The 23184-nt window shown below is 40.6% G+C and overlaps 1 protein-coding gene across 2 annotated transcripts; it reads right to left on the reverse strand.

Annotated features, from left to right (window-relative positions):
• Positions 1-509: 509 nt before the first annotated feature.
• Positions 510-22337, reverse strand: LOC109878251 (B-cell receptor CD22-like). Of its 2 annotated transcripts, XM_031811537.1 has the most exons (22): positions 22289-22337; positions 21848-21925; positions 21256-21603; positions 20945-21160; positions 20471-20791; positions 19054-19269; positions 15197-15538; positions 14609-14860; positions 14240-14518; positions 13803-14078; positions 10125-10388; positions 9557-9829; positions 9117-9380; positions 8330-8602; positions 7892-8161; positions 6438-6707; positions 6058-6321; positions 4174-4437; positions 3909-3999; positions 3767-3830; positions 3448-3664; positions 510-1851 (listed from the first exon to the last, which is right to left on the reverse strand). In XM_031811537.1, exons 2-21 carry the CDS (start codon positions 21900-21902, stop codon positions 3476-3478), a joined length of 4791 nt encoding a protein of 1596 aa, XP_031667397.1. In that variant the 5' UTR covers positions 21903-21925; positions 22289-22337; the 3' UTR covers positions 510-1851; positions 3448-3475. The 2 variants fall into 2 exon arrangements, with proteins under 2 accessions (XP_031667397.1, XP_031667398.1); XM_031811538.1 differs by lacking the exons at positions 19054-19269; positions 20471-20791.
• Between the last annotated feature and the right edge of the window lie 847 nt (positions 22338-23184).

Genomic DNA, 23184 nt, shown 5'->3' on the forward strand with positions numbered 1-23184 from the left:
GTCGTGGTTATTTCGTTCACACTTTTACTTTGTCACAATAATAATTTTCATGAGTTATGTTACGGGTCTCATTACCATCCCCCTAGACTGTCGGGCCAAAAGGGATTCGTAACAGTAGTTTTACTACGCAATAAGATTTACCTAGATTTACTGACCAGATCAAATAGACAGAAGTCTGCTTATGGCAGACCAATCTGAACTCATCTTTCGGCATGTCCATCCCACTCATTATCTTAGCCAATCATGGCTAGCGGGAAGGTTGCTGACTTTTTCTCTGGTTAAACCAACTAGGCTCGTAATTTAACAATTGTATTTGTATTTACAGATGGAATACAAGTTTGTTATTAAGGCACATGAAAGTTCACATGTTCAAGAAGGCATTTTTGCCAAAAAATGCATTTTTATTTAAAATAAATTACGTTCAAATGGCTCTCCTGTGAATTATTGACCTGTGACATATGACTGGTTTCCTGAAACAGGTCACATTTTCTCAATGTCTTTCATCAATGTTTTTTTTTCCCGGATTGACACTTGACTAGCGACAATCCAATCTGAGATCGAAACATGTGAATCTACGATGCTCACAAGGTCTTTTTTTTTTATAATGGCCAGTCAAGGAAGAAGTGGGCAGAGTCAGGGGAAACCAGCATATGATTTTAATTTAACCTTTAATATGCAAGTCAGTTAAGAACAAGTTCTTATTTAAAATGACAGCCTACTGGGTTAACTGCCTTGTTCAGGGCCAGAATGACAGATTTTTACCTTGTCAGCTTGGGGATTTGATCCAGCAACCTTTCTGTTACTGGCCCAACACTCTCACCACTAGGCTACCTACCTAACCAAACACGATTCAAACAGAAGATGGCAGTAGATAAAGATACCAATGAATTTACACAAAATTGAAGGTAAAATAATATTTAAAAATAAATAGTAAACCATCCATGTAAAAATACTGTGTTATTAAGAGTTGACGTGGGAGTGGCTCATGAATTTAGTGAACTAGCTATCTCAGCCAGCTTGTTAGCTACATAAAGCAGACATTGTTCAGCGATACCGAAAGTCTGAACGGCCATTTTGTGTGAAAGAGGAGTCTTCAGCTGACCTGAGTATTTGGCCAAATTATAATTTTTTTAGACCTGCCATGCATACAAGTCTGTCTCGGTTTGAGTCATATTGTGTCTGCATTTTAAAAATGACAATAAATAATATTTTATGCAACTGGTTGTGTGTCTAGGAGCTGGACTTTGCTTCTTCTGAAAGTGTGTGTACATTTTGTATGGAAATAATGATTATGAAGGTGAATAAACCACTCTTGCTCTACAAACTAATGTAAATGTATTTGTAGTTACTGTATGTACAGTACAAGATTGTGATTTTAAAAGCTTAATTTTCTCTCCAATGAAAATACTGTCATAACAAGGTAAAAACAATGACGATGAAGTTTGTTTACGCTTCACACATTAGTAAAAAAAACAAAAATGATAAAATGAATAAGAAACATTGAATCAAGAACTATTTCCTTAAATTTAAATTTGAGTCAACAATGAAACAAATATTTTAAATCTAGCAAACTTATATAAGTGTATATAAATGAATTGAATGTATTTGCGTAAGACATATGAAACAAAATGTACTTGCTGTAAAAAATGTATAACCTTGTAGCATCATACCCAAGAACACTCGAGGCTGTAATCGCTGCCAATGGCGCCTCAACCAAGGTCTGAATACTTATGTAAATGTATATTACAGTTTGTTCTTGGTTTTGTTGTGTTCAGGTGGTCTTGGTTCTGGGTTTGTTGACTGTTCTGTAGATCTCAGGTGTCCTCCTCAGCTGCTTGTGCCGCCGTGGGTCTGAGGAGAGAGAAACAGAAATTATGCACATCTTTGTCCCAAATGACAGCACCCTATACCCTTTATAGTGCACTACCTTTGACCAGAGCCTATAGGGCTCAGTAGTGCACTAAAGGAATAGGGTACCATTTGGAACGCACTGAGAACAGTTCCTCAAACTCATCATCACATCCCTCCGTCATTATAGACAGGTCATAGCAATGACCTTGTCCATTATTGGGTTGGTAGTTTACAATATTATGGGATATCGCCCTTTTTTTAAATTTTCGCCTAAATGACACCCAAATCTAACTGCCTGTAGCTCAGGCCCTGAAGCAAGGATATGCATATTCTTGGTACCATTTGAAAGGAAACACTTTGAAGTTTGTGGAAATGTGAATTGAATGTAGGAGAATATAACAATAGATCTGGTAGAAAATACAAAGAGAACACCAACCAGTTATTTTACCACAATCTTTGAAATGCAAGAGAAATGTCACTGTTAAATCCATCACTCTGGTTGTAATTCCGATAGAGTCCACAAGATGGCATCTGTGTATGTGCAAAGTTTCAGATGGATAACTTGGAGTATGACTGATCCTCAAGACTTTTAGTGTGAATTCCCCAGGTACGTTTGAGAAAATTGTGAAGGAGACGTTCGCATTCATATTCCATTTTTCTGCAAAGAATATCGTCAAATCTGAATCCTTGGACTTTGATTTAGCTTTCCAAGTATTACTAGCCATATAAGTTCAGCATCTGCAAAACAACCCGTTTTCATAACATAACTCTGAATATCCTTAATTTGTGTCCAAAATTAAAAGGGATGCTGTCGTACAAGGTTAGAAGATACATTTTACAACATATATATGGTTTTTGGATACTCCCCTAAAGCACAGCTCATTGGCTATCTAGCTAGCTTTTTTGACCCTGATTGGTTCTTATTTAACAAACGTACAGTTGTTCAAGTGATGGCCGCCCACATTACCAAATATGGTGTCCTATAGGATATACTAGACCCCTAATGAAATAGTAAAATCTTGTTACCTTCTAGGATCTCTGAGGAATATTTACGAACGTGATTTTACTAATTCAAACAACATTTAGGGTGAGATGTTCACAGATTTTTTTCTTTACAAATTGAACAAGTGGAAATAAAATGAAATACATCGATATTGTGTGCTATATGGACCTTTTTAGGATATGAAAAATGATTTTATCTAACAAAATGACACATGTTATTTCTGGGACCCTTGGGATGATAAATCAGAGCAAGATTTCAGAATGTATGTACACATTTCACCTTCAGAGGTGAATTTATAAAACCCATCAGGGGTTTAGTTGTTAGGAGCGCTCCTCAATAAATTGGACAGTGCAGTTATATTAACAAGAATGAAGGCTTTCACTCGATATAAGACTATGTACCGACATTTGTTGTTACTCTAAAATCTGTGATCTTGATATAATGCGCTGCATGATTTACAACTGTCTATTGACGGAACACCGATCTTTAAGAAGTTGGAAATTACATCACTAGAGGTCACTGTTTTGGTGATTGATGACATCTACCACAATAAACTGCAGCATATGAATGACCTTAATGCAGAATATGCTCACCGGGTGGTAGCACTGGGGAGGTTGAATTTCACAGCAGTGTACTGGACATCTCTGTCCTGTTTCTGGGGTTGAGGCAGTTGGACGATGGAGCACAAAGCTCTTCCTGGTTTTTGGAGGGAGAGACGTGGACGCTGGTGTAGTGAACATCATCCTGACTCGACGGTGACTGCTGTCTCTGCTGCATGGCCATGTTGTCATAAAGGAGAGTAGAGTCTCCCTGATGGGGAAAGAGTATAGACAACATGAGCAGAAAAATAATACACAGTTCCACAAAGAATACACAGTCATCACAGTCATCTTCTGATTCCAACGGACTCACCTGTCCCTCGTCTGCTGTGTCTCTTGTTTCTATTGTGCCAGGGGTGGATTTGGATGCCTTCTTCCTGTTTTGGACATTCATTTATTAATGATTAATGAAGTTAGTAACAAATCAGAGTGATAAAAGCTAAATGTTCACTCACCTGAACCACATGAAGCCAGAGAGACAGAGTATGAGAACCAGAACAACAATTATGATTCCTACAGCTGCAGTCTTAATTGAGGTATGTTTCCCTATAATAAAATATGAATAATATGAGTACATGGTATGTTGTAAACTGAAAAGAAAATCACATTAAAGGCTTGAGAATCGTATAAGCCAACACAAAAGTAAAGTGTAATAAGCCATATTTACATTAGATTGAAACATGTAATTGTGTATTTTGCGTATTGAAGATGAACCTTTACCTGCTACAATGATCCTCAGAGCTGTGGAGTTCTCAGATGCTATTTTATTCCTGGCCTCACAATAGTAATGTCCACTGTCCTCAGAGCTGATGTTAGTGATGTTGTAATTCTGTCCTGACAATACTGGTGAGGTTACATTCTTCTTGTACCAGGTGTAATTCTGCACAGGTGGGTTGGCATCACTGCTGCAGGTCAGAGTCACTGAACTGCCCTCCACTATTTCACCAGAGGGACTGACTGACACTGAGGTGTTCTTTGGGCCATCTGGTGGACAGTATGAACCAATACAGTGTTTTAAAACAGTGTTTTACATGAGGAGAATTATGGAACTTGGAGGTAAACTCAGCAAAAAAGAAACGTCCGCTCACTGTCAACTGCATTTATTTTCAGCAAACCTAACGTAAAATTATTTGTATGAACATAAGATTCAACAACTGAGATTCATAAACTGAACAAGTTCCACAGACATGTGACTAACAGAAAGGGAATAATGTCTCCCTGAACAAAGGGGGGTCAAACTCAAAAGTAGTAGTCAGGATCTGGTGTGGCCACCAGCTGCATTTAAGTACTGCAGTGCATCTCCTCCTCATGGACTTCACCAGATTTGCCAGGTCTTGCTGTGAGATGTTACCCCACTCTTCCACCAAGGCACCTGCAAATTCCCAGACATTTCTGGGGAGAAATACTCTAGCTCTCACCCTCTGATCCAACAGGTCCCAGACGTGCTCAATGGGATTGAGATCCGGGCTCTTCACTGGCCATGGCAGAACATTGACATTCCGGTCTTGCAGGAAATCACGCACAGAACGAGCAGTATGGCTGGTGGCATTGTCATGCTGGAGGGTCATGTCAGAATGAGCCTGCAGGAAGGTTACCTCATGAAAGGAATAGGATGTCTTCCCTGTAACGCACAGCGTTAAGATTGCCTGCAATGACAACAAGCTCAGTCCGATGACTGCTGTGACACACCGCCCCAGACCATGACGGACCCTCCAACTCCAAATCGATCCCACTCCAGAGTACAGGCCTCGGTGTAACGCTGATTCCTTTGACGATAAAAGCGAATCTGACCATCACCCCTGGTGACACAAAACCGCGACTCATCAGTGAAGAGCACTTTTTGACAGTCCTGTCTGGTCCAGCGACAGTGGGTTTGTGCCCACAGGCGACGTTGTTGCTGGTGATGTCAGGTGAGGACCTGCCTTACAACAGGCCTACAAGCCCTCAGTCCAGCCTCTCTCAGCCTATTGCGTACAGTCTGAGCACTAATGGAGGGATTGTGCGTTCCTGGTGTAACTCAGGCAGTTGTTGTTGCCATCCTGTACCTGTCCCGCAGGTGTGATGTTCGGATGTACCGATCCTGTGCAGGTGTTGTTACACGTGGTCTGCTACTGCGAGGACGATCAGCTGTCCGTCCTGTCTCCCTGTAGCGCTGTCTTGGGCGTCTCACAGTACGGACATCGCAATTTATTGCCCTGGCCACATCTGCAGTCCTCATGCCTCCTTGCAGCACGCCTAAGGCATGTTCACGCAGATGAGCAGGGACCCTGGGCATCTTTCTTTTGGTGTTTTTCAGAGTCAGTAGAAAGGCCTCTTTAGTGTCCTAATTTTTCAGAACTGTGACCTTAATTGCCTACCGTCTGTAAGCTGTTAGTGTCTTAACGACCATTCCACAGGTGCATGTTCATTAATTGTTTATGGTTCATTGAACAAGCATGGGAAACAGTGTTTAAACCATTTACAATGAAGATCTGTGAAGTTATTTGGATTTTTACGAATTATCCTTGAAAGACAGGGTCCTGAAAAAGGGACGTTTCTTCTATGAGTGAAATATAAAGATGTGTGATTCTCTCATCAAACGATGAGATGGTTAGGTGTACTTACACTGAACATCTACAGAAATTGTAGAAGAGTTGAGACCTCCATATTCATTCTCAGCCTCACAGTAGTATTCTCCACTGTCCTCAGAGTTAATGTTGGTGATGAGGAAGGTGTTTTCAGATCCTTTCAGTGAAGCTCCATTCTTCTTGTACCAGGTGTATTTGTCCACAGGTGGGTTGGCATCACTGCTGCAGGTCAGAGTCACTGAACTGCCCTCCACTATTTCACCAGAGGGACTGACTGACACTGAGGTGGTCTTTGGTTTACCTGATAGAAAGATGAATGTCCCAAAGTGGTAGTGTCACAATACTTTCATTTTGAGTTTTTAAAATATATCTGTTAAACCACACGAGTACAAGATGGAGAGGATCTGCAATACTTACACAAAACCTTTAGAGGAACAAGCTTTGATCTTTTGCAACCAACTTCATTCACTGCCAGACAGTAGTATTCTCCTCTGTCCTCAGGGCTGATGTTAGTGATCCTGTAACTCCATCCAGAATGTCTCATTGAGGTTTCAGCTCCATTCGTCTTGTACCAGATGTAAATCTGCACAGGTGGGTTGGCATCACTGCTGCAGGTCAGAGTCACTGGACTGCCCTCCGTTATTTCAACAGAGGGACTGACTGACACTGAGGTGTTCTTTGGACCGTCTAGTAAATAATTTTAAAAAAATACATTACGGCCTAGATTCTATGACATCTGCGATAGCCGACACCTGCATTGCGGTTGTTTTGGCGGTGTCGTAGTTGGAACTGCATTAGAGCTGTCAAATCCACAAGTAAATCCCGGCACTATACCTCAAGAGCACATTGCCATTGGCTGCACAGAGTCGCTTTAAGGGAAATCCCATGCAGCTTTGTTTACAAGTTGGAACACTGGAATGTGAGATGTAATCTACACCTCAATTAGGCTGATATAAATTCTCATTATTTTAATTCACGATTTTACTTTGAGCGTCATTATTTCTATATTGCCATTCTCGTTGTGAACTTCTAATGGGAGTGGGATGGGTATGTCTTCATGATAATGATCAAGACCAGCTGGGATAGGTATGTCTTCATGATAATGATCGAGACCAGCTGGGATAGGTATGTCTTCATGATAATGATCGAGACCAGCTGGGATGGGTATGTCTTCATGATAATGATCAAGACCAGCTGGAATGGGTATGTCTTCATGATAATGATCAAGACCAGCTGGGATGGGTATGTCTTCATGATAATGATCAAGACCAGCTGGGATGGGTATGTCTTCATGATAATGATCAAGAGCAGCTGCTCACCAATTAGACAGCTACAATGCAGTTACACCTCCAACACCGCCAAAACACCAGCTATGTGAGTGTCGGCTGTCGCCGATTAACACTGATTGAATCTAGGACTAACAGCCTTATGCTCTGCTTCAGGACCAATGTGAAACTAGGACTAACAGCCTTATGCTCTGCTTCAGGACCAATGTGAATCTAGGACTAACAGCCTTATGCTCTGCTTTAGGACCAATGTGAATCTAGGACTAACAGCCTTATGCTCTGCTTTGGGACCAATGTGAATCTAGGACTAACAGCCTTATGCTCTGCTTCGGGACCAATGTGAATCTAGGACTAACAGCCTTATGCTCTGCTTTGGGACCAATGTGAATCTAGGACTAACAGCCTTATGCTCTGCTTTAGGACCAATGTGAATCTAGGACTAACAGCCTTATGCTCTGCTTCAGGACCAATGTGAATCTAGGACTAACAGCCTTATGCTCTGCTTTAGGACCAATGCCGTTCAAATGGTTGATACATTTTAGATAGTTTCTCCAACATTCCAACACTGATCTGTACTTTACTCACATTTCACATCAATGTCGATATACTCAGACCTCCCTGTCTTCATCCCATTCCAGGCCTCACAGTAGTACTCTCCAGTGTCAGATGACTGGATTTGATTGAAGAAAAGCTGTGGTCCTGTCATACTCTGATTGTCACCTCCATTCTTCCTGTACCACCAGGTGTAACTCTCCACAGGTGGGTTGGCATCACTGCTGCAGGTCAGAGTCACTGAACTGCCCTCCACTATTTCACCAGAGGGACTGACTGACACTGAGGTGTTCTTTGGTCCATCTGGTGTAAAAAGAAACAGGAGTTCAGTCAGTGATCCAAAAGATTATTCACTTACATGAAACAGTAAAATAAAGAGATTTGGGCTTTGATATGGTTTAGGATTAATGCAAATTATTGACTTCATTAAACTGATTCCAACATTCCAACACTGATCTGTACTTTACTCACATTTCACATCGATGTTGATTGACTCAGACCTCCCTGTCTTCATCCCATTCCAAGCCTCACAGTAGTACTCTCCAGTGTCAGATGACTGGATTTGGTTGAAGACTTGCTGTGGTCCTGTGTTCCCATAGGAGACAGACTGATAGCCAATCTTCTTGTACCAGGTATAACGCTTCACAGGTGGGTTGGCATCACTGCTGCAGGTCAGAGTCACTGAACTGCCCTCCACTATTTCACCAGAGGGACTGACTGACACTGAGGTGTTCTTTGGGCCATCTGATAAAAGACCATTATAAATTCCACAAGGCACAGCTATTAATTCATTGAAATGCATTCCAGGTGAATACCTCATGAAGCTGGTTGAGAGAATGTCAAGAGTGTGCAAAGCTGTCATCAAGGCAAAGGGTTGCTACTTTGAAGAATCTCAAATATAAAATACATTTTGATTTGTAAAAAAAGAATTAGGTTACTAAAATATTCCATATGTGTTATTTCATACTTTTGATGTCGTTACTGTTATTCTACAATGTCGAAAATAGTAAAAATAAAGAAAAACCCTGGAATGAGTAGGTGTGTCCAAACTATTGACTTGTACTGTATATTATCTTTTTCTTTCTGAAAACATTAGATTTACCAAATAAAGTAAACCAGTAGATTTTACAGGTCAGTTTGAAATAATTACATTAACATTGTGAAAATACATATTCCGAAATGTGTATATTAAAATGTTTTTTGACTCATCATTATTTAAGCAGTTTAAGTATGACCAAAATGTTAAAGATGTACGTACACTGAACGTCCACAAATACAGGGGAAGAGTTGAGTCGTCCATATATATTCTCAGCCTCACAGTAATATTCTCCTCTGTCCTCAGAGCTGATGTTAGTGATGCTGTAACTCTGTCCTGATGCTTTTGGTGAGGTTACGTTCTTCTTGTACCAGGTGTATTTGTCCACAGGTGGGTTGGCATCACTGCTGCAGGTCAGAGTCACTGAACTGCCCTCCACTATTTCACCAGAGAGATTGGTTGACACTGAGATGTTCTTTGGGCCATCTGGTGTAAAATAAACATTAGTTCAGTCAGAGAACTATCCAAAAGATTACTCAGTTACACAAAACATTAAAATAAAGAGATTTCGGCTATGATTATCGTTTAGTATAATTCAGTTAAAATTATTGATTTCATTAAACTGATTCCAACATTCCAAGATTGATCTGTACTTTACTCACATTTCACATCCAGGTTGATTGACTCAGACCTCCCTGTTTTAATCCCATTCCAGGCCTCACAGTAGAACTCTCCAGTGGCAGATGACTTGATTTGGTTGAAGACTTGCTGTGGTTCTGTGTTCCCATAGGAGACAGACTGATGGCCATTCGTCTTGTACCAGGTATAACGCTTCACAGGTGGGTTGGCATCACTGCTGCAGGTCAGAGTCACTGAACTGCCCTCCACTATTTCACCAGAGGGACTGACTGACACTGAGGTGTTCTTTGGGTCATCTGACAAAGGTCCAATATAAAGTCATTAACATCTTGGTTATACTATTATCAAATCAAACTTTATTTGTCACATGCACCGAATACAACAAGTGTAGACCTTATCTTGGCTTTCTGAAGAGATTAGATTTAGTGAATAAGGTAAACCAGCAGATTTTACAGGTCAGTTAGAAATAATTACATTGCCATTGTGAAAATACATATTGACAGATGTAGATGTTGTATAGTAAAATGTTTCTTGATTTCTCATCATTTTAGCAGTTTACAAGTATGAGGAAAACGTTAAAGATGTACTTACACTGAACGTCCACAAATACAGGGGAAGAGGTGAGACGTCCATATTTATTCTCAGTCTCACAGTAATATTCTCCTCTGTCCTCAGAGATGATGTTAGTGATGCTGTAACTCTGTCCTGATGCTTTTGGTGAGGTCACATTCGTCTTGTACCAGGTGTATTTGTCCACAGGTGGGTTGGCATCACTGCTGCAGGTCAGAGTGACAGAGTTGCCCTCCACTATTTCACCAGAGGGACTGACTGACACTGAGGTGCTTTTGGGGGCAACTGGTAAGGAATAATGTGTGGAGGGGGTTATCATGTGACAATAGGGCAATCAAGACCTTGCATCAGTTATCAGACGATTCAAAGATAACATGACATTGACAGGTCAGAGAACATTAACTAGTCAAAACATTAAAAGAAACACATTTGGAAAGGTGCTTTATGTGACCAACCAGATGCTAAACACTGGTTGTCTATGCGTCACAAGACTGTGTTAGCCCATTGCACTAAAAGCTAGGTATTAGCAAATGGTTGTAAGCTTCAGGTAAGGGTTAGGCTTCTCATTATGCAAGCGTAGTTCACTGAACAACCTCCACTTTATATTCCATAGGCCTCCACTCTTCTGGGAAGGCTTTCCAGTAGATGTTGGAGTTTTGCTTCCATGCAGCCACGAGAGCATTAGTGAAGTTGGGCACTGATGTTGGGGGATTAGGCCTGGCTCACAGTCGGCGTTTCAATTCATCCCAAAGGAGTTCGATGAGGTTGAAGTCAGGTCTCTGTGCAGGCCGGTCAAGTTCTTCTACACCGATCTCGACAAACCATTTCTGTATGGACCTAACTTTGTGCACGTGGGCATTGTCATGCTGAAACAGGAAAGGGCCTTCCCAAACTGTTGCCACAAAGTTGGAAGAACAGAATCGTTTTCAATGTCATTGTATGCTGTAGCGTAAGTATTTCCCGTTCTGTGAGCTTGTGTGGCCTACCACTTAGCGGCTGAGCTGTTGTTGCTCCTAGACATTTCCTCTTTACAATAACAGCACATATAGTTGGCCGTGGCAGCTCTAGCATGTCAGAAAGTTGACAAACTGACTTGTTGGAAAGGTGGCATCCTATGACGGTTCCATGTTGAAAGTCACTGAGCTCTTCAGTAAGGCCATTCTAATACCAATGTTTGTTTTATAAACCTTTCAGCAATGGATGTGGCTGAAATAGCCAAATTCAGCAATTAGAAGGGGTGTCCACATACTTAAGCATATATAGTGTATGCAGGGTTAAATTGAATAAGAAACGGGATAGAAAATGCACAGTAGCAGCAGCGAATGTGATGAGTCAAAAGACTGCAAAAACGGTCAATGCTGATAGTCCGGGAAGCTATTTGGTTAACTACAGTATTTAGGAGTCTCGTGGCATGTGGGTAGAAACTATTCAGGGTCCTGTTGGTTTCAGACTTGGTGCATCGGTAGAGCTTGCCATGCAATAGCGATGAGAACATTCTATCACTTGGGTAACCAGAATCTTTGATAATTTTTAGGGCCATTCTTTGTCACTGACCGGTATAGAGGTCCTGAATGGCAGGGACCTTGCGGTTGGATGCCAAGCAGTTACCATACCAAGCAGTGATGCTGCCAGTCAAGATGCTCTCAATGCTGAAGCTGTAGTAATTTTGGAAGATCTGAGGGTCCATGACAAATCTTTTCATTTGTCGTGCCTTCTTCAAGACTGTGTTGGTGTGTGTGGACCATGTTAATTACTTACAGTGATGTGGACACCTAGAATTTTGAAGCTCTTGACCCTCTCAACTACAGTACAGCCCCGTCGATGTGGAAGGGGCGTGCTCTGCAATTCATTTCCTGTAGTCCACGTTCAGCTTATTTGTCTTGCTCACATTGAGGGAGAGGATGTTGTCCTGGCACCACACTGCCCATTCACTAATCTCCTCCCTATAGGCTGTCTCATCGTCGTTGGTGATCAGGCCTACCACTGTTGTGTCGTCAGTAAACTTAATGATGGCGTTGGAGTCGTGTGAGGCCATGGAGTCATGGATGAACAGGGAGTACAGTAGGGGACTAAGCACTCACCCATGATGGGCCCCTGTGTTGAGGCGGATGGCGGCTGTGTTGCTACCTACCATCACCACCTGGGGGCGGCCCGTCAGGAAGTATACAATCCAGTTGCAGAGGGAGGTGTTCAGTCACAGGGTCCTGGGTTTAGTGATGAGCTTGGAGGGCACTATGGTGTTGAACGCTGAGCTGTAGTCAATGAATAGCATTCTAACATAGGTGTTCCTCTTGTCCATGTGGGAGAGGGCTGTGTGGAGTGCAATAGAGATTGTGTCAGCTGTGGATCTGTTGGAATGGTATGCGAATTGGAGTGCGTCCATTGTGTCTGGGATGTGTTGTGAGTGATGTGAGTGATGACCAGCTTTTCAAAGCATTTCATGGCTAGAGATGTAAGTGCTACAGGGTAATAACAATTTAGACTGGTTATTTTGGGGTTCTTGGGCACAGGGACTATGGTGGTCTGCTTGAAACAAGCAGGTATTACAAACTGGGTCAGGGAGACGTTGGAATGTCAGTGAAGACACTTGCCAGCTGGTCCGCGCATGCTCTCAGCCCCACGGCCGTCCGGCCCGCGGCCTTGTGGATGTTAACCTGTTTAAAAGTCTTACTCACATCAGCTACGGTGAGCGAGATTACACAGTCATCCGGAACAGCTGGTTCTCTCATGTATGGTTCAGTATTGCTCTCCTCAAAGAGAGCAAAGAAGGTATTTAGCACATTTGATAGGTTCACATCACTAGGCAGCTCGTGGCTGGGTTTCCCTTTGTATTCCGTGATAGTTTTCAAACCCTGCCACAGCCGACGAGAGTCAGAGCCGACATAGTACGATTCGATCTTCATCCGGGACTGACGCTTTGCCTGTTTGATGGCTCGTTGGACGTAGTAGCAGGATTTCTTATAAGCGTCTGGATTAGTGTCCCGCTCATTGAAAGGGGTAGCTCTAGCCTTTAGCTCAGCATGGATGTTGCTTGCAATCAATGGCTTCTGGTAGGGATATGTACGTACGGTCACTGTAGGGATGAAGTCGCTGGTGCACTTATTAATGAAACCGGTGACTGATGTGGTAAACTCCTCAAAGTTATCAGATTAATCCTGAAACATATTCCAGTCTGTGATAGCAAAACAGTCCTGTAGCTTAGCTTCCACTTCATCAGACCACTTTCGTATTTAGCGTGTCATTGGAACTTCCTGTTTGAGTTTTTTATTGTAAGCAGGAATCAGGAGTATAAGAGTTATGGTCAGATTTGCCTAAAGGAGGGTGAGGAAGAGTATGCATTTCTGTGTGTGAATTAATGGTAACATAGAGTTGTGACGCCTCTAGTTGGACACAACCAGCCATGAGAAACATCACCTCTGGATGGTCTTTTTCTTGTTTGCTTATGGCCCTATACAGCTTGTTGAGTGTGGTTTTAGTGTCAGCATCGGTTTGTGGTGGTAAATAGACAGCTACGATAAATATGGATGAAAACTCTCTTGGTAAATAGTGTGGTCTGCAGCTCGGGGTATTCTAACTCAGGGGAGAAAGACTTCCTTAACATTAGAGATACCAGCTGTTGTTAACAAAGACACCCACCCCTCCCCCTTTTCTTACCCAGGCTAACATTCAAACACTGAGCTACTCTCATGTTTTACTCACATTTAACATCGATGTCTAAAGATGGAGACCTGTCCGTACTAATTCCATTCGAGACCCAGCAGTAGTACTGTCTAGTGTCAGATGACTTGATTTGGCTGAAAACCTGCTGTGGTTCTGTGTTCCCATAGAAGATACTCTGATAGACACTTCCATTCTTGTACCAGGCATAACTCTGCACAGGTGGGTTGGCATCACTGCTGCAGGTCAGAGTCACTGAACTGCCCTCCACTATGTCACCAGAGGGACTGACTGACACTAAGGTGCTCTTTGGGCCATCTGGTGTAAAAGAAACATGAGTTCAGTCAAATAACTATCCAATAGATGATTCACTTACACAAAACATTCAAAGGAACTGATGTTGGCTGTGCTATGCTTTATGGATTCATTTACATTTAAACTGATTCCAACATTTCAACATTGAGTTGTACTTTACTCACATTTCACATCGATGTTGATAGACTCAGACCTGTCTGTCCCCATCTCATTCCGGGCTTCACAGTAGTACTCCCCAGTGTCAGATGACTGGATGTGACTGAAGACATGCTGTAGTTCTGTGTTCCCATGGGAGAAAGACTGATAGTGGGCTCCAATCTTCTTGTACCAGGTGTATTTGCCAACAGGTGGGTTGGCATCACTGATGCAGGTCAGAGTCACTGAACTGCCCTCCAGTATTTCATCAGAGAGATGGATTGATGCCAGTGTGTTCTTTGGGCCATCTGAATGACAGAAAGAGTGTAAGCACATGCAGTAAGGACCATCAGTAGCTGATGATGTTATTTAGTAAAGAATACAATAAAAATCCTCACATTTGACAGTGAGAGTCTCTTCAGGTGAGTGGAGATCCTCAAAGCCTTCTACAGCACAGGAGTATCTGCCTGCATCCTCACTGCTGACTGGGTTGAGGATCAGGCTGTTATTTTGGTTGGTGAGGCGCTGGCCTAACTTGTACCAGATGTAGGAGGGGTTGGGGTTATCAGTCAGAGTACAGACGGTCCTACAGTCCAGTGTCACTCTCTGTCCCTCAGTCACTGTGGCAGGAGTCATCTCCACCTGCAGACCTGAAAGATTGTGAATAAGGAGTAAATTACATATTTTCTCTGGTTATTGTCTCCTGTTATTGGACCAGATAAATACAACATACATCAATTAATGTAAACAGTCTTAGAAAAACAGGGTTCTTCGACTATCCCCATAAGATAACCCTATTTTGGTTCCAGGTAGAACCCTATTCTGTTTCAGGTAGAACCATTTTGTGTTCCATGTAGAACCCTTAGGGTTCTACATGGATCCCAAAACTGTTCTTCAAAGGGTTATCCTATGAGGACAGCCAAATAACCTTTTTAGGTTCTACATAACACCTTTTTTTCTAAGAGTGTAGAGTATAAAGTACACACCTGTGACAGACAGAGTTGTTCCAGAGAAGGTATATCCCCATTCTGCATGAACTGTTTTAAATCTGAACTTGTACTCAGTTGAGTCTCTTTCCCTCAGGTCTGTGATTTTTAGAGTGGAGTCCTTGTCTGTTTGTCGATGGTATTCCACACGATCTGTATACTCTGGGTCCTGGCTCAGATCGTTAGTTACACCAGTCTCCCATTTGCTGAACCAGGACACTTCTGTGACGTTATGCCAACTGGGATGTGTGTAAAAGCACGATATGTCCACTGTTGACCCTTTCAAAGCACAGATACTCTGATGGGTGTAAGTCACATTCATACAGCTCTCACCCACAACACCTGAAACAAAATGTAGCTGATCAATTCCTGAAACCAAAATGAGACTCAATGTTTTAGATGTATTGGACATGTTCATTTAAAATTCAAATTAAATATAGACATATATCTACACTCAGAAATAAAGGTTTAGATTTGTTGCTAACAGGGTACAAACACATGTCTCTGGGGTGGTACCCTGTAAGCTCCTCCTTTGTACTTGTAGTTATCGGTGGTGATGTTACGTTTGATACCATAGCTCCTCCTTTGTACTTTTAGTTATCGGTGGTGATGTTACGTTTGATACCATAGCTCCGAGGCATGTGTAGAAACAGCTACGCGGTGTATTTCGAAGCAGCGTGCCGATGCCTGTATCACTTTATCAGAAACACATGATCAATGACGTCCAAATCTTCATTTCGCCGAACAACCACCAGGTTAGTTTGGTACTGGTTTGGTAGAAGACATATGCTGTATGGGGTGTGGTGCGTCAACAATAATAATTTAGCTGCTCTAAATAATTTGGACCAGCAAGTGCCACCAGTGTACCCTCTGTTTATCAAAGCCTTGATTTATGAAACTATTTTCTACACAATGGACCTCAAAACCTCAAGGCAGCCGCCTGGGGCAGCATCTTGCTGGGGGCGGCACGGGGAACCCGCACAAAACAAAAAAACTAAAATAATAATTGGAATGGTGACATTTGAGCGATCGGTTTTCTATCCCACATTCGCACGTCACGTCAATGATATCATGTCACCGTGTGGGACTGTGGGTCAATGATATCATGTCACCATGTGGGACTGTGGGTCAATGAACCTTGTCTGAATTGCCTCAGTACTAATGCAATTAGTAATGCACTTAGTTGTATACTTTAGTTTGTGTGTTTCTTGTTTGAAGTGCAATAGTGTAATAATCAGGTTCTCTTCTTTATAAGTGTGTTATTCTATTTGTGTATTTGTGTGATATAGGATTTGTGTAATGTAGTTATATTTGTGTGGTTTATTTGTTAGCAACAGGGTAATAATTTGATTCTTTTTTATTTGTATTTAAATACTAAAATGTGTTTCTATTTGTCTTTGTTACTTATTTGTGTATGTATTTTTTATATTTCTACAGTTTTAAATGTTTTTTAAATGATTTTATATTTGTGTTGTTCCAAATGTCTGTATAAAAATTACAGTTAGCCCAGGATGGCGTTTTGTTTTTTAGGGGGGGGGCATACAAGCTCGAACCACCACTGGTTATTGGTACAGTACCAGTCAAAAGTTAAGACACACCTACTTCAAGGGTTTTTCTTTATTTTTACTAAATTCTACATTGTATAATAATAGTGAAGACATCAAAATTATGAAATATCACATGGAATCATGTAGTTGAAACAGTGTTAGACAAATCAAAATATATTTTATATTTCAGATTCTTCAAAGTAACCACCCTTTGCCTTTATGACAGCCTTGCACACATTATTCTACAATGTAGAAAATAGTACAGAGAAAGAAGAACCCTTGAATGAGAAGGTGTCCAAACCTTGACTGGTTCTGTACATGATTGTACCCCAGTTCATAACACAGATTGTACCTTTCGCCACAGGTACAAAAGCATTGCAAAGCTATTTATTCCTTGTCTGTGGCAAAACTGTACCTCTACCATAGATCACTTAAACTGGTACAACACTTCCACTCATGGGTGGCCAAAAATAACTATCTGAACACCATGCACCCACTAAGCCATGCCTCCAATATAATTATCCAGTTTGAGTGAATTGTAGAGTTACTTGTTAGTGACGGAGACATGGTTGTTGAATTCGTACATTTTCAGTCCTGAGTTCCTAGGCGTATATATTATTAAAATGAAACTCTTTATGACAATACATTACACATCTCATGAGGCCTTATTTTGAAGACTAGTTTTACTCTAATACAGTGGCTTGAAATTCGTGGTTTACAGGCCACATCAGGCCTGCAAGTAGGCTCAAAAAAATCAAGTAACTTTCCCCAAATTCCCAGATTTTAACAAATTTTCTCCCATTTCAGAAATCTTCCAACCGGGATTTCTGAAAAAGCTGGCTTGCATTGTGATTTGTCATTCCTATTGGAATCCAGCCAGAGTTAGGATATCCAACATTTTGAATATTATTCACACGCCATCTGCATTCATAATGACTGTCAGGTGTAGGAACATTGTGAGGAGACTCCCTAAGCCATTTAAACTGGAATAACCATTTTAGTAACGGTTGAAAAAAATCTAACAAAGCTGATTGGATTAGTTTAGAAAAATGTACATTATTTATTTTAGCATAGCATAAAATTAATCTGTGTAGATTAATCAATCAATCAATGTACATGCAAAAACACAGATATATATATTTTTTAAGTTGATCAACCTGTAGTAGAGCATGCTGGGAAATATAATGATGATAATAATGACGGTACAAATTTGCCTTTTTAGAGTGCCACCCCCAGTAACAAACATCTACCTCATTTTAGGTGGGAAAGATTCATAGTTGTACTTTAAGGGTATTTAGGATACACAAAATATGTTTGTACCCTGGGAAACAGAAATGCACCTTCACATTGTAGACCTTTATTTGAGAGTGAGAGTGTGATGATTGGGTAACACTTTACTTGACACCCAGTGTCCTAACACTTTATGACACAGTGATAACCATGTCTTATTATGTCCTAACAGCTGACATAACTTGTCATAACCTGTCATAATATGGAGAACACTGTCATGATGCATATATTGACACCTTTTATGACATATATTGCGTTACTTTATGGCTGGTTATGGCACCTACAGTAACATTTATTAAATGTTAAAAAATTCCCTGCCAAGACGTTTCCTTTCATTTGAGAGTTTGTCTCTTAAATCCTTTGTTGTTGTAATGAATTATTTACAGTCATGTTTCTTTCCATATTTTAGATAACTTGTATAAAAAAACATGTTATGACACTGTCAGGAAGCATTACGACCATCCTGTGTCACTTGGATGAAGAAAATACACTTTATGACACTGTCAAGAAGCGTTATGACCATGATAATCATATCAGCCAGATAGGCCTGTGACGTACATGCCCTTATATCAGTCATCAGTCAAAAGAGGGTGTCTTATCCTGCTCCTGAATTCATCCCAGTCATCAGCAACAGAGCATTTGGTTAGGTGCATGTCTGACATCAATAGGTGCGCAATTACAATGATAATTTAATATGGTCAATATTTATTTTTTGATAAAGTAAATTATTACCGATTATTGTACCTTTTATAGTTGAAATATGGGGTACAAAATGTATCAATAAACTCTTTATCCTCACATGTACCCTAAAAGGTACCTAACAGTACCATGTGAGATCATTATGTGTAACTTTGAAGGTACATGATGTGTATTTTTATATTTTTGTACCCCAGGGAAAAATACTGTATCCTTATTTTCTAAGAGTGTAGGACGTTGTCATTTCTATTTTATTTGTCCCTTCTCGTTGGCCTTAAATGATTGATACTTGTTAAGTAGAGAACTAATTGCATTCACACTCACACACTGCAGGAGCTTGGATATCCTCATGGCTTTTTACAGCACAGGAGTAACTGTCTGAATAAGAATTATTGACAGAGTATTGCAGGGAAGTAGACTCATCTAGACGTTGTCCGTTCCTGTACCAGATGTAGGTGGGGTTGTCAGTCAGAGTACAGGTGGTGCTACAGGTCAGTGTCTTCTGTCCCTCTGCAGCAGGAGTCACCTTCACCTGCAGGTCTGAATGAGGAGAGAATAAAAACAGAAAAGAACAACCCTCAATATTTACACCTCATTTGTATTTATGTCACCTTTATTTTACTAGGCAAGTCAGTTGAGAACAAATTCTTATTTACAATGACACCAGGGAACAGAGGTTAACTGCCTTGTTCAGGGACAGAACAGATGTTTTACCTTGTCAGCTTAGGGATTCGATCCAGCAACCTTTCAGTTACTGGTCTAATGCTCTAATCACTAGGCTACCTGCCGCCCCAATGCTACTAGAGATAAAGTAGTTACACTATAGAATAATGTTATGTAAATATAGTACTACCAGTAAATCATAATGTTCTGTAATACTACCAGTATATTATACAATTCTGTAAGTGTACTATTACCAGTATATCATCATGTTCTGTAAGTGTAGTATTACCAGTATATCATAATGTTCTGTAATACTACCAGTATATTATACAATTCTGTAAGTGTACTATTACCAGTATATCATAATGTTCTGTAAGTGTAGTATTACCAGTATATCATCATGTTCTGTAAGTGTAGTATTACCAGTATATCATCATGTTCTGTAAGTGTAGTATTACCAGTATATTATACAATTCTGTAAGTGTACTATTACCAGTATATCATAATGTTCTGTAAGTGTAGTATTACCAGTATATCATAATGTTCTGGAAGTGTAGTACTGCCAGTATATCATAATGTTCTGTATGTGTACTATTACCTGTATATAATAATGTAAGTGTAGTATTACCAGTATATCATAATGTTCTGTACATGTAGTATTACCAGTATATCATAATGTTCTGGAAGTGTAGTATTACCAGTATATCATAATGTTATGTAAGTGTAGTATTACCAGTATATCATAATGTTCTGTAAGTGTAGTATTACCAGTATATCATAATGTTCTGTAAGTGTAGTATTATCAGTATATCATAATGTTCTGGAAGTGTAGTATTACCAGTATATCATAATGTTCTGGAAGTGTAGTATTACCAGTATATCATCATGTTCTGTAAGTGTAGTATTACCTGTATATAATAATGTAAGTGTAGTATTACCAGTATATCATAATGTTCTGTAAGTGTAGTACTGCCAGTATTTCATAATGTTCTGTAAGTGTGGAATTACCAGTATATCATAATGTTCTGTACGTGTAGTATTACCGGTATATCATAATGTTCTGTAAGTGTAGTGTTACCTGTGACAGACAGAATTGTTCCAGGGAAGCTGTACCCCCATCCTGAGATCTGTGTGTTGAATCTGAATTTATACTCAGCTGAGTCGCTCTCTCTCAGATCCGTGATTCTCAGGGTGGAGTGAAGGCTCTCCAGGGCCCGACCTGCATACTCTGGGTCTCTGGTTAGGTCCTCAGGGACCGACTTATCACTTCTAAACCAGAATGTTGTTTTGATCGGATGATAACTGGAATAAGTACAGGATATGTCCACTGATGACCCCTTCAAGGCACAGATACTCTTGTCAATATAAGTTACTCTGTTGCAGCTCTGATCCTGAACACCTGAACCATAATGACAAGAGGACATTACTTACACAATCATGACCTGCAATAATCCTATGTTAGTTATGTTAGATAACTGTGAGGACTGTTTAGGAGACAGAATAGATATACTTGAAACGTTCTACTAGAATACTGAGTTGAATCCATACTCACACACTGCAGGAGTGTGGAGATCCTCATTGGATTTTACAGCACAGGAGTAGCTGTCTGCAGCATCAGGGTAGACTGAATAGGGAGAAGTGTTGTCAGTTACTATCTGTCCGTTCTTGTACCAGATGTAGGTGGGGTTGTCAGTCAGAACACAGGTGGTGCAAGTCAGTGTCTTCCACGCTGATACAACTGAATAAGGAGTCACCTTCACCTGCAGATCTGGAGGAGATCACAACACATTACAACCATTAGTCATCATGAAGACAAAACACTACAATTTCCAGAACTAAATTGACAGAAGAATATCACTGTACCTGTGACAGACAGAGTGACTCCAGGGTTGCCAGTAAATCTCCCTCCGGTCTGATCTGTTATAAATCTGAACTTGTACGTAGCTGAGTCACTCTCTCTCAGGTCTGTGATTCTCAGAGTGCAGTCATTCTTGTTATCTTTATGATACGTCACACGAGCTTTGTAGTCTGCGTCATCACTCAGACTAACAGGATTCCCCTCAGCATCATTTTTTGTGAACCAGAAGGTTGATGTGACGATATAACCACTGGGATATGTGTAAGAGCAGGACATCTCCACTGTTGACCCCTTCAAGGTACAGATACTCTGAGTGGTGTATGTAACACTCCAGCCATCCTGACCCAGTACAACTGAAACACATAGTCACACAACACAAGGATATTACATTAAGCAAAGGTCCATTGGCTTACACTGACAGTAGGGTTTGTCCACACTTTGTTGCCGTCCTGTAGTTTCTGAGTTGAGTGTGAATGGAAACCACACATAAGCATCACTCAGTGAGGTGTGAAAGATAAATCCCTAACAGACGATGTCACTGAACACACAGAATAACATTAAGATAACATTACTAAAACATTATGAATGAGACCAGACCTGCTACAGACCAGACAAAGACCCCCAACACACTTCCTGCTGTTCTCAAGGCCATTGTTGCATCTCCCACCCTGCAGTCTTAGAAACATAAACAACAACTCACTCTATAGATGGTGAATAACTCCACCTGATACATTAAACCAGTCCAGGGTCCAAGTGTCTCAGAGTAGACTAAGAGTGCTCATCTAGGATCAGTTTAACTTTATAGATCATTATTATATGGACCAGGGGGACCTGATCTTAGATCAGCACTCCTTCTCTGAGACACTTCATGATACTGGCCCTGATGTAACAACCTAAACACAGGTCAAAACTAAACAAAAAGTTAAATGATTCAGTAAGTCGTGCCATGTGATTTATGGCTAAAACATCAAATAATAACAATGATAATAACAATAACATTAAAAAACTAAACGATATAATATACTGTAGCGTACTTACAGAGTGAAGAGGAGAGGTATTGTACAGTGAGTGAACTTACTGGCGTAGCAGGGCATAGAAACAAGAAGTGTGAGTTCTGTGGTTGATTGACACATTTATAAAGTAGCCTAGTCAGGGATTTAAGACAATAACACGCATCAACAGCATGTCAGAAAAAAAGATGTACTGTATTTTATGTATCTAATTATAAAATGTGACCACATAGCTAGTTGCATTTCTTCATTTGTGCCTAAAAAAAAAATTCAAGAGGGAAAATGCAGCCCATTTTCAATGTGGTCTTTATACAGATCCAATACAATGTGCTGACTGGGATGTACATGGTCAACCCTCATACTACCGACTGGGGTCATTTTGACCCCAGAGGCATGTTTTTTATCAAAGCCCGTTAATTACATTCTTCACATTTTTTCATGACTATGTCAATAAACTTATTCTTAATACATCTAAATCATTGTTTAGGGTTTCTGTATCAATATGGAATTTGGGATTTTGATCACATAGACAGATCAGAGATATAGCTCCCCATGTACTCTCCTCAGATCTTCGTTTTCTGTAAACCACTTATCATATGTGTAAAAAAAAGGCCAGCCCTTTCAATCTGATTGGCATTCAGGCCTGTCAATCACTCTCACATGTCAATCAATCAGGGCTCTTGGACGTATTCCAGGGATCCGCACCCGACAACTCATATTAGAGCTTGTATAAAATGCTGTCCATAGAGAAGGATAGAGGCCTCTAGTGGACAAAAGGCTGTGTTAGCATGGGCAGTGCCATTTTAATGTAGTCAACTGGATGTGACTTTCAACTTTATTGGCTGATCCCTCCTGGTGACCCAGTTAGAGTCATGTCCAACCAGGTCATCAGAAGGGATCAGCCAATCGTGAATAAAAATGGAC

Source organism: Oncorhynchus kisutch, unplaced genomic scaffold (assembly GCF_002021735.2).
Source record: "Oncorhynchus kisutch isolate 150728-3 unplaced genomic scaffold, Okis_V2 Okis01b-Okis20b_hom, whole genome shotgun sequence".
In the NCBI taxonomy this organism is placed as follows: Eukaryota; Metazoa; Chordata; class Actinopteri; order Salmoniformes; family Salmonidae; genus Oncorhynchus; species Oncorhynchus kisutch.